Below are 12,184 nucleotides of genomic sequence, written 5' to 3' on the forward strand. Positions count from 1 at the left end.
CCTGTTTCTCTTCTGCATCCCCATTCTCCAAAAAGAATGGGAATCTCTCCATTAAATATTTTGCCTATAACTGCCTGTTCTGGTTTTTGAAATCTCTGGAAGCAATTTAGCTCTTACCAAATCCCTAGCTATCCACCCCACTTGATGTACTATCTTTTCCTGGAAGACATCTGAGGGAAAAGTAAATGGGTCTCAGTGATCAAATCCAGTCTTTGATAAAACTCCAGAAACTGTACATTGGGAAATCCATTATGATTTATGCATTAGGAGCTTGGATAGCACAAGTGTAAAATCTTTTTGAAGTTAAGATTCATTATTATACATAATAGATTGTAGATTACCAAAACACTAAAGAGTTGCTACAGTATTCTATACTGTCTACATTTGAAAAATCTGTGTTCTTTCTAGTTTGACAACAGGGCATATTGAAATTCAAAAACATTCTTTTACCTGAGCTCCCTTTTTAAAAAAATCCAACAAATATTATCAAGCACCTACCCATACCCAGACTTACTCAACACCACCCTTGCCCTTGGATATGCAGCCAAGAAGAACACACACGTACTAATCAATAAGCAGTCCTAAACAGAATATAGCTGAATGCTTCAACAGTGTAGTACCAGTAGCATTATGCCATAAGAACTCTTAAGAGGGAACATTAAATAATAAAAGAAGACTCCCCTGGGCAGGTTTTCAGTTTGACTAGTTATTATATCTGGGCTCTTCCTATGTGCTAGCTGGAGGCTGGATCCCCAAACCCCAGGGTCAGAAGTCTTGAAGAATCATATACAAATGAATAGGGCTATCAAGATGGGAAAGACCATCCAAGCCAGTGGTTCTCAACCCTGTCTGCTCATTAGAATCACATCTAGGAGTCTTGAAAAAAATATCAAGTCTGGGTCCCCCGCTCGCTCAAGAATTGTTTTAACTGCTCCAAGGCGAGGCTTGGGCATAGTTTAAAATTTTCCCCAGGTGATTCTAACGGGCTGTAAATGTTAAGAACCACTTAAAAGAACAACGTGTACTATGACACCATTAACCTCATTACCAAAAACTGATGATACTGACTTCAAACTTTTGGTATTTGCAGATGTTAAGAGGATCGGGCTATCTTTCTAAACATCCAATACAGCCCGTTTCTTAGTTAATGAGGTGGCCTTTATACTAAGGAAGATCTAAAATTTCTGTTAGCTATGAACCAGATAGAATGCATTTGGGCTGTGGTTAATAGAACTGTGGAACTCAACAGTAAGTCTCAGTTACTTAAATTTTGCCATCTTACAGTAAATGCGAAGTGCTGTTTTTGGACTGAATTTGGCTAGCCTCTGCTCTCTGCGTAGGCATCGCTAAAATACCTCTTTTTGCTACCTACGGGTGAAAACAATTTTAAAGTGCATATAAAGCCGTAAATATATGACCTGTCTTCTCACATGCGTATAACCCATTCCCTTCTCTGGTCATGAATACAAGTGGGTACAAGCTCTAACAATTGTTTTATTGAAGTAACACGGGTCTTTAAGATTGCTATTTTAAACTGGCAGGGTATCCAAAAACCACCTGAGCTGAAAGAAAAACACTGAAAGCAAGAATTTACCTAACTCACATACATAGTCTGGAACCAGATACAAAGCAAAACAAACCCAACAATTAATTGAGAATAAATAAAATTTTATTTAATTAATAAAGAAACAGTCCATCACATCCTCTAAATTGCTTTTTAAAATATCCAGTTTGAATTAAATACTGGTTCTTAATTCTTATTTTTTCTTCTTCTAATTGCAAAGTTTCCAAACAAAACACAACCCCCAACAAATCTTTAAGAAAGCACGACTAGGAAACAGTAACAATGTCATGGAGATGACTGGTCTACTGGAATACAGTACCACATACCTTCTGAAGAAAGACACAGTTTATGCTCACAAACATTTGGGCTTAAGCGATCACTTGTTTTCAGTTCCACAGAATATCTAACATGCATGATGCAGAAGAACAGAAATAAAAGCCAAGATCCATTAATTGCTTTTTAGTAATGGAAGCAAAACATACTGTTTATGTAATTCACACATTTCAAAATGGCTTCTATAATCGTTTTTTCCATTAGTATTTCAATAACCAAAAAAGTACTTTAGAAAATAAGTTGACTCAAGCTTCCTAAGATGGAAGCATACCATGTTTGTAAGAGGCATCTCTCGATTCTGATTGAATTATGTTAGCTATGGGCGCTCCATGCCTCAGTTGAAGTGTGTGTGCATGTGTGTGTACATGCCAGTGAGCATATGTACATCCTTTGCCAGTCCTCACGGCTGAAATGAGTCATTGGGGTTAAATGCAGACTTGATGTAGCCGAGAATGCAAAAGCAGCGGCCAAAATCTATGCTCATTTTTGTGGGTCCATATCTATCTGTTACCCTAAAGTTGATTCATTTCAACATAAGGCCATTGACATGCTAGCATGGAACGTTTTTTCATTGGGGTCTGGAATAGTACAATGAAGTTGTCCTGAACTGCTTAAGCCAGAAAGGAATACAGGAACTCCTTTGCTCTTTCTTTGTGGGCTGCAGAGTCATTATTTCCACTAGCTTCAGTCGTGGACACAGGAGTCAGAGTTCCCGTAGGCTATCCTACCTAGGCCAAAATAAATTTTCTGGGAATCTGCCTACAGAAAGCAGATAGAATAGTTCTTGAATTCCTTTGATTTTTCTCTAGATTCTTTTTTTTTTTAATGTATACCATCTTAGAAGAAGATTCCACCACTATGTACTACCTTTCTAAAGAAAAACAAAGTAGTGGGGGCAGGAAAGAAATGTGAACCTTTAAAGCAAATGTAACTACTCACTTTGGAGAAAAACATTTAAAAATTTTCCTTTGGAATAAAGAAAAAAAATCCTATTACTTTTTTTAGGGTCTCCAAAGTAAATTCTTCATAAATGTTTGTTTATCCTAGCCTCCATCCTGGAGAGTTTCAATCAAGTATTTTGTTTATTTTACAGATAAAGAAATAAGAGACCTCAGAGTTATAGAAAAATCAGAGACTGTGTCTGAAATTCATCTGAATTATTAAAATCCCCCTTGAATTCCTACAAATAAGGAGCTTTCCTAATGCTATTAAGTATTTTACAGATTTTTTAAAAAAAATCTCAACAGAAAGGTAACAAAGGGAGAAGGGTAGGTTAAGAAACTTGATGCTAAAGATTGGAAAAGTAAGTGAAAACCAGAAAAGAAGGTAAGGTGTCTCTGAAATAAAAATACTGAAAAAGTAAAATTTAATTTACCCACATGCATTTAAAAAATGCAGTTGCATGTAAATTATTTCATTTGAATTATTTTAGGGTTTTAACTCTCCTTAAACACAGTAAAACCATTTATACTCTGTACACATAAACATTTAGTAATCTTTTGGTAGTGACTGGTATATACTAGCATATGCTAGCTGTATAATTCAATTCAATACTAGCATATAATTCACTGAAATCTTGCACTATTAATTGTGGGAAAATTGAAGGATTTCTTTTTTTTTTTTTAATTTATTTATTCAACAGAGATAGAGACAGCCAGCGAGAGAGGGAACACAAGCAGGGGGAGTGGGAGAGGAAGAAGCAGGCTCATAGCAGAGGAGCCTGCTGTGGGGCTCGATCCCAGAACGCCGGGATCACGCCCTGAGCCAAAGGCAGACGCTTAACCGCTGTGCCACCCAGGCACCCCAATTGTGGGAAAATTAAAAGAATCTTCTAGTTTGCAGATAACTCACTGAATCTGTGAAAAACATCAGGTTCTTTGGAATTTTGGAACATTGAACAATTCATTCTTACCATATTATATGAAAATAACTTATGTTTCTTATGGGTATTAAAACATCTCTCTCTCTCTCTTTTTTAAAGATTCTATTTTTAAGTAATCTCTACACCCAACGTGGGGCTCAAACTCACAACCCGAGATCAAGAGTTGCATGTCCCACCGACTGAGCCAGCCAGGCGCCCCAAAACACCCCTTTATTGTATCTCCATTAATTTTCAATCTAAACTAATCACGTCTTTCCACCCCCATCTTTCCCATCTTTGAGTCTCATTTTTTAATGTGTCTCTGTTTTCAGTTAGGAGGCACAATGAACTTTTATCCTAGAGAGTTAACATTCTATAAGAAGTCTACTGGTTGTGCTGGATATTTTAGGAAGATTAAAACCTAGCTATCTTTCTGTTGCTCTGTTGATATTTAACCAGGTTATAATTCATGTTGTAATTTATACGATTTGAATAAGAATAATTTTTAAAAATCACTTCCAAGTGTCAAATATATTTGCACATTAAAAAAATGGTTGAATCATCATCAAAAAGTTTAAACCTGGAAACTAGAACTGTTTTCTTCATTTTAAAGAAAAGTATACATTTATTTCAGCCTTAAAATATTTATTGTCAAATAGTGTTGAAATCTTGTAATTTTTATTATTAGGGAAACATTTTCTATTCACTCATATGTTAAAATCTTCTAGCAAATTAATGTTTATATGCCCCTACAGTACAGCCATTGTCATTATGCTTACTCTCAGCATTTTTGGCAGAATTCTCAGAGGATTGAAAAGTGTGTTCTTTCTCTATTTCTTGCAATTTCAAGGCTATTACTTTTTGGAGTTTGAGGTGGCCATTATTTACATATTAACAAAGGGCAGCCTGTTTATCATTCTATAACACCAAGTATGCTAACTAATATAATTAGAAATCAGAGGCAAACATATTTTCAACAAATATGCATTTTTTTTGCACTGCACAGATTTTTAAAAACATGGTATTAGCAACTTTTTTAGCATACTGATGACCACTGCATTGTCAAAGTTTAGAAGATGCTTGGCATTCTTCGAGCAATGTTTCAGTAATTAACTTTCTGAAATATTGATCCATGTAAAACAAGAAAAGGTAATTAGTGGTGAAAAGGACTTCAACAAGCTTAGTGTAATCTCAGTAATTGTTCATCTTACTGGTAAGGCACATTGATTTTCTATTCAACCATCAGCAGAAATACTTTGAGGCCAGGTTACCCAAGGACCCTGGAAGGGACCTTGAATAAGGGTCATTATTAGGAACTTTGCCTTTGAGTTTACAACCAATTCATAAATAGCCCAGATACAGACGCAGGCCAGGATCTCAGCTTGGAAGGTACTTTGGGAGTGTGTGGGGAGGAAGAGGACAGAAGGAGGCTGTGGTCAACAAGAATTTGGATGTCTGACCCAGTTAGTTTTCTAGACCTCCCCTCCCAACCTGATTTTTTTTTCACTTTGTCAGCAATCCTGTCAATTAGAAGTTGATGGGAGTAAGAAGGCAACTGCTTAAAAAAAATGCAGTCCCTCTGTGAAGTTAAGAGACTCTCAGGTATTCAGGATTCGTTCAGTTGGACTGTTTTCTTCTGACCATCGGGCCAAGATGCCTGGAACAGGAGTTAGGTCATTTTGGAGCATGAAGCATGCTGACAGGCTGAGATGGGATGGGTTACCACACAGGGGGATTACAGAACATGGAGCACAGGGCATCTGGGGAGAAAAACACAGAATGGGGGATAGATGCAGAAAGGACCTTAGACACACTTTCGCTTTGACACATCATAGATGCAAAAAAGGAGGAAGTAGTCTCTCTTCTCCTCCTATTGGCTGCTTTGCCTGGATCCTGTTCTTGGGACCATAACCCAATCAGGTATAATCGATATCATAACTCAGTCATGAATTAAATGGGCTTTACTGAGCTCACTTGGGAATCTAGCATTGGGTGTTGTGTGTGTAAGGAAATATATTCTGAGTTTTGAACAACCAATTTACAAGTGAACATGTAGAAAGCAACCCATTTACCATTTGAGGATTATCCAAATTAACCTGTCCCTATAAAAGTCAGCTTTTGACTCCTCTGGGAATTATTCTCCATGGTGTGTTTCATTCAGAGCTCTGGCTCTGTCTGCTGCTGGTCTCTCAACTATTTAATTTCTCATTGGATGCTTACAAAAGTTAGGTGAGGAATAAAAAGAGAAAGATGCATTGAAACCAGTTCCACTATTTGGTAATTCTGATTAAAACCTTCCTTTAGTGAAGGGTGCTATGTTTCAAAACGGCAGTTTCATTTAAACAGTGCCTTTCCTTTCTCCATTTTCCCTTTGATCCCCATTTCCACGACTAATCAAATTATGAAAAGCCCTTCAAGTTGTTTGGAGACAAGAGTGCTTATGGGACCTGTATGGCTTTTAGAAACAAAGGGCCAGACATATTGCATCAACTTTTCCTCTTTCCCTGGTCCATTTTTGCAGGTTTTTGCGATTCCTCTAAGGTCTTCATGAATGCTACATGTCTAATAAGTGTTGCACAAAATAGTAGGGTCTAATAAGGCCGAGGTGTGCGTGTATTTCTACTTTCTAGGCATGCACGGCATGTAGCACAAGGGGGGGAGTAAGTTCTTCACCAAGTGACAAAACTACAGCTTTAACGCCATCTGCATCCCTTTGGACCTTTCTGGGTAAGTTCTGAAATTTTTCTTCTCAATCTTGGCTGCTTTTTGGAATCACCTGGGAAACTTCAAAAAACACTGATGCTTATGCCACAGTTGCGGAGCTTATGACTTAACTGATGGGGGGTTGTGGCCTGGGTATCAAGCTTTTTAAAAGCTCTTTAGGAGATTCTGATATGCAGCCCATGTCAAGAACTACTGCTCTAGACTCAATTCACTTTATATAGAAACATACTGACTTACGTAGAAATTTAAAGTTCAGTTTAGGTCAATGAGTATTTATGGAGTGCCTGCTCTGTATAAGGTCCATGACAAAGTTTTGACACAGTCCATACCAACAGTAGCTAAAACCTAGTGTGGGCAAGACTGGCTAGTGCAAGGGGAGGGGACAAGGAGGTCTAGAGAGGGTATATTTTATATAAAATACTATAAGGTCATCTTTTCTTCTTCCAGATTGAAGAAACTTGCTATAAGTTTTCAAGGAAAGTAGAATTGTTTTTGGGTGGGGTCTGGAGGATCAGAAAATAGTTTGCAGAGGCAGTGGCATTTCAGATGGGCTTTAAGGGACAGGTAAGATTGCCATAGGTGGAGGCTGGGGAGAGAGCCTTCCAGGTAGAGGCCAGAGAAAGGCATGTAGCTGGAAAGCAGGGGCCTGTGTTAGGTTTGCTGCCATATTGAGTGTGTTTTCTGAGGAATGGGTTGAAAGGTTTTGGCATCATACTGGAGCAAGCCTTGAATACCACAGGGCAGAAGAGCTGGTACCTGATTTGGCTCCAGGGAGCCATTGGGGGCTTGAAATTGGGGAATAGTATGAGCAGAACAGTACTTCAGGAAGAAAGAGCTGACCCTGAGATCTGGGCTGGATTTGAGTGGGAGAAATGGCAGGAACAGAGGCAAGAAAGGCCACTTAGAAGTCCTTTATGATGGTTGAAGTCAGAAATATTGAGGGAACTTAATAAAGTAATGCAAGTCTGACCTGGAGAACTGCAGGGGGATGGAAAAGAAGGGCTGAATGTAAAAAAAATAATGGAATTAGAATTAATGGGATCTGTTGATCAACTGGCTAGAGGAAGCAAAAAAATGACTTGGATGCTTTTTATTCGGATTGCTAGGAATGTGATGGTGCCATTAATAGAAATCATTAAGCAAGGCTGAAGAATGGTTTATGAAAGGGAAGATGAAGGATCTGATTTTGGACATGTTGAGACCAAACATATCCAACCGAACCAAAATTTCTTATATAAGTATCCCTCATTATAATTGACTTCTAATGGAATTCTCGAAGCAGGACACTGATTCATTCAATACAGGGGAGGTTTCTGCCTCCTAGGAAGTGTATGCCCTGTCTGGAGACATTTTGGGTGGCCAGAACCTGGGGATGGCCACTAACACTACTGGCATCTAGTTAGAGGCCCGTGATGCCACCAAACATCCTACACCGCACCGGACAGTCCCCTGCAATGAAGATTATCCACCCCAAAATGTCAATAATGGGCTCAGAAACCCTGCATTGACATCATCCAGTATCTCGGTTCAGGAATTTTTAGGTTTCTTATATTTTAAGTTAGACAGCGCCATCCAGTGGTCAAATATAGTATTGAAGCTAATTCTCTGGTGAACACTAGAAGGCAACAGATAAAAAGTATTCACAAAGCTAAGACGTGCGGAGGTGAAAAATATCCTTTCGTGGGAGGACTATTTAGCGTTTACAGAAATATATGTGATGGGGAGGTCAGGTGCACAACCGTGAAGGAACAATCCTGGAGTTGGAAAGTTCTCTTTGGCCAGAAGAGATTTCATAGTAGAAGCCAATGTGGCAACAGAACATTTTACAGGATGCATTCTACATGAAACGTATACTATTTCATTACAGTTGCCTGTATTTTTACTATTGTTCCTGAATACATGAAAAAAAGGAAACCAAATCTAATAATTTCACTGCATAACTGACTGAAACCTGTATTTCTTAATGATGTAACCTGTGGCATTTTGTTTCATTAAGGAATAAAGATTGAAAATATTAAGATGATTTTAGAGTCATAAAAAATATAGGGTGAAAAGTACTAGAAATGTCTATTTGATAAAGAATAGATTTTTTCCCCCAAAAGCAGCACTCTTTATGCCTTACATCTTACCTCCCCTACTAGATTGTCAGCTCCCTGAGGTCAGGGACTGTGTCTTATTCATAAGGCTCTAGCATAGCATCTTATACAGAGTAGACACACAAATGATTTTTTTTTGAGTGAATGAATTTATTTTTATACTGGAAATCCTTGTCTTGAAGTGAAGAAAATTTCAAGCCTCTCTAAACAACAACTATTTATTCATTCGAGTAAGATGCCAGCTGAGGGTGCCTGGCTCAGAGACCACCAGACACCTGGGCACAAGGGAATTGGTAACAGACACCTCCAATTCACTTCACAGGTGAGTCTGGAGCAAGCTGTGCTGTGAGGACCATTCCCAGGGCAATTTTTGGACTGCTGTGTGAATTGCAGATTTCTCTAATGTAAGATTCATTTATCCAACAAATATCTATTGAATGTCTACGTGGTGCTAAGCACTCTTCTAGGCGCTGGGGATAATCGCAGTGAACTTATGTCTAAAGATGGCTTAAGTTAAGAGGCAGGTTTTGAATGGGTAGGTTAGAACAAAGATGCATATTTCCCTTTCCTCCCACTTTCCTGGTTAGCATGATGTTTTCTATATTGAAAATGAAAATTAATTATCTGAAAAACAGTTCATACCTATTAAAGATGTCTCCTTCCACACCCACTGCTCTTCTAGGGCAAGTGAAAAACTACACTCTCCCATCACTTCCTCTCCTCGTTCGCATCTCTTCCTCCCTCACTGCCTCATTCATACACTTCCAGACTTTTGGGGAGAGAAGAGGGACAGATGATGACGACTCTTGCATATTTTGCAAGTGGCAATTGAAGCTAGTAGTTTTAAAAGTGACCCCACAGAAGATTTCTCTGGTTGGTTTACTAACAACCTTTTAGTTCTAGAATTTAGGGATGTATAAATTCACAAAGAAAAACCACTCACCATTATATCCAAAAGAAAATGGAGCAGACAGGCTGATGGGGCCTTGTTTTGGCTATAGAAGAAGCGCACTGTGCAATATTGAGTGTCTCAGTGGATTTTTTTGTGTCTCAAGCACATTTTGGCGCCTTATAATGTGGCTCAGTACACTCAGGATAAGTAAATCAAAAGTGTGTCTCCACGTCTGTGAGTTGTATGGCACGATCTCTTAAGGCTAAGTAGAAGCTGATTAAATGAATCCATCAAAACTACAGCTATGGGTGTAATTGATGAAAGGTAACATAGACCTCCCCACCTTTTCCCTTTGCATTGTTTGGTGAGTTAGTGATACCTAAGGTCACTACTGTCTAACTCCTTTCAGCCCAAGCATATGGCCCCTCATTGCTCCTAGTAGGGCCTAAATATCCCTAACATAGCAGGGGGCAGGGGAGAATACTAGCTTTTTCCCAAAGCAGTGGATGACTTCATGACATCTTTGGTTCATCTGTATCGTCTTCTCATATTTTTGTTGGAATCTTTAAAAGGCACAGCCCTACGTCTTTCCCCCATCTGAGACTGCAAGAGAACCCAGCTGACTTAATTCAAAGCACTTGTTTGCCACGGGTCCAGCAGCATGGGAACTTACTCAAATCCAGTTGCTTGGAAACCACTGTGTCTGGCTTGTCCTCCATCCCCCTCCAGTCTGCCCCCTTACACAGCAGGCATCCAGACATTCCTAAAGTTCATCACTCTCCACTACACTCCGAGAAGAGCTTGAATACACCATTGTGCTTTCCATGGAGGAGAAGGCAGAGAAAATGTCAAGTCCTTTACTGGTGAGAGATCCGTAGCGACTGCCGCTGGGCCGGACGGACATGGGCAGTGGGATCTGCTGGTGCCACTGAGCTGGAAAATGGACCAAATAACATGTTACAATCAAAGGAATGCAGTCGAGTGGGTACACTGTAGGGGTGTATTCTGTCCTCATTCCAACACTTGCTATGAAACATATCTGGGTCTGAAATGCGTCATTTGCAAAAGAATAATAAAATCTCTCCTTCCCTGCTAGGAATAGGCAAACTGGGCTGGCGATCTCTTACGCTCCTAATTCCAAAACCCACGATCTGGGACTATAAGAGTAGCTGTATAGCGGGGCACCTGGGTGGCTCAGTCGTTGGGCGTCTGCCTTGGGCTCAGGGCATGATCCTGGCGTTCTGGGATCGAGCCCCATGTTGGGCTCCTCCACTGGGAGCCTGCTTCTTCCTCTCCCACTCCCCCTGCTTGTGTTCCCTCTCTTGCTGGCTGTCTCTCTCTCTCTCTCTCTCTCTCTCAAATAAATAAATAAATAAATAAAATCTTAAAAAAAAAAAGAGTAGCTGTATAGGGGGGCACTTGGGTGGCTCAGAAGATTAAGCATCCGCCTTCTGGGTCATGATCGCAGGGTCCTGGGATGAGTCCCGCATCCGGCTCCCTGCTCAGTGGGGAGTCTGCTGTCTGCTTCTCCCTCTGCCCCTCACCTCCCGCCCCCACTCTCGTGCTCTCTCTCTCAAATAAATAAATGAAATCTTTTTTTTTTTTTAAGAGTAGCTGCATAGGTCGATTTGTCAAAACATCTCTTCTTATGTCCCCTCTCACTGACCTAGCACGGGGTCTCCCAAGGGCAGTGTAGAAAGAGCTGTTAGGCTCTCAAGGGCAGGTACCTCAGAAGGTAGAGACAAGAAACCTGAGGTAATAGAAGCCAAAAGATGAGTCCAGACCTCTGAGAAGTACCTACCCCACACCCTAATCATTAATTAGCCACTACCTACCACCACCCTAATCAGGTTCTAATGTTACAGCAAGAAGACTGAAAAGTAACAGAGATGCGATCAACCACGGTTCAGGGACAAAAGAGAATATGTTAGAATTTCCATGTCTAAGCACTGTCTAAAGGAGGTTTTTTGTTTTGTTTTGTTTTTTTAAGCAGAGATGATCCTTAGGCTTGAACATGGCCTGAATGAAATATCCATCCAAACTGCTTTGTCCCTGCTGTTGTGTCTGATTTGAAAATTACCAGGCAGTCTTCTGATTAGGCTTCCAGGGACTTAATGTGGAGAAGGGGGAGCACCAGGTGGGGAACACGGATGCTCTGGGTCCTACAAAGCTATGGACCTATTTAACATTCTCGTTTATAAATTGGACCTTTGTTGATTTCATTATTTTGAATCAGTTTTTTAGAGTCTAAATACCTCTGAATGGATTGATAAAATCAAGTTTTGAAAGGTACAAAAGTGAGGACAAAACGTCTAGTGATTTCACTGAAGAGAAGGCACTCAGTAAGGCCGCTGTGAATGGTCAGGTCTCTGCTCCAGAGCTCTTAACCAGACTACTGTAATTGCTTCTATTAGAAGCCCTACTTCGGATGAGAGAGGGGAGCCCACCTGCTTCCCCGTTCCGTAGACAGGAAGTGGTGGTGGAGGTGGTGAGGGGGTGCGGGATTGATTTTAGCCAAGTCCTCCATCCCCTCCTCCACTCCCAGGTCCCAATCGAGGAAACAGCACCCCCTATTGTTGGTGGTGCTCAATCAAGGCAGGAGCCTGGGAGGAGTAAGTCCAGAAAATTGAACTGGGAAGTGGAGAGCAGGATTGGGACAAGACTGATCAGTTTCAGGGCTTATTGGTACTGAGTTTCTTAGTTGGAGAGCTATT

General features: G+C 40.2%; 1 protein-coding gene across 8 annotated transcripts in view; it reads right to left on the bottom strand.

The window, feature by feature from the left end:
- Positions 1 to 1,647: 1,647 nt before the first annotated feature.
- Positions 1,648 to 12,184, bottom strand: part of MYPN (myopalladin) — a 109,393-nt gene continuing 98,856 nt past the window's right edge. For 5 of the 8 annotated variants that reach the window (XM_044386117.3, XM_044386119.3, XM_044386118.3 and 2 more), the window contains one exon: positions 8,708 to 10,403. In XM_044386117.3, the coding sequence (XP_044242052.1) occupies positions 10,234 to 10,403 (170 nt within the window). In that variant the 3' untranslated portion in view covers positions 8,708 to 10,233. Of the gene's footprint in view, positions 5,519 to 8,707; positions 10,404 to 12,184 lie in introns of those variants that run through there. The other 3 variants (XR_007189975.1, XR_007189974.2, XR_006410098.2) reach the window with 1 other exon arrangement.

Source organism: Ursus arctos, unplaced genomic scaffold (assembly GCF_023065955.2).
Source record: "Ursus arctos isolate Adak ecotype North America unplaced genomic scaffold, UrsArc2.0 scaffold_7, whole genome shotgun sequence".
Classification (NCBI taxonomy): domain Eukaryota; kingdom Metazoa; phylum Chordata; class Mammalia; order Carnivora; family Ursidae; genus Ursus; species Ursus arctos.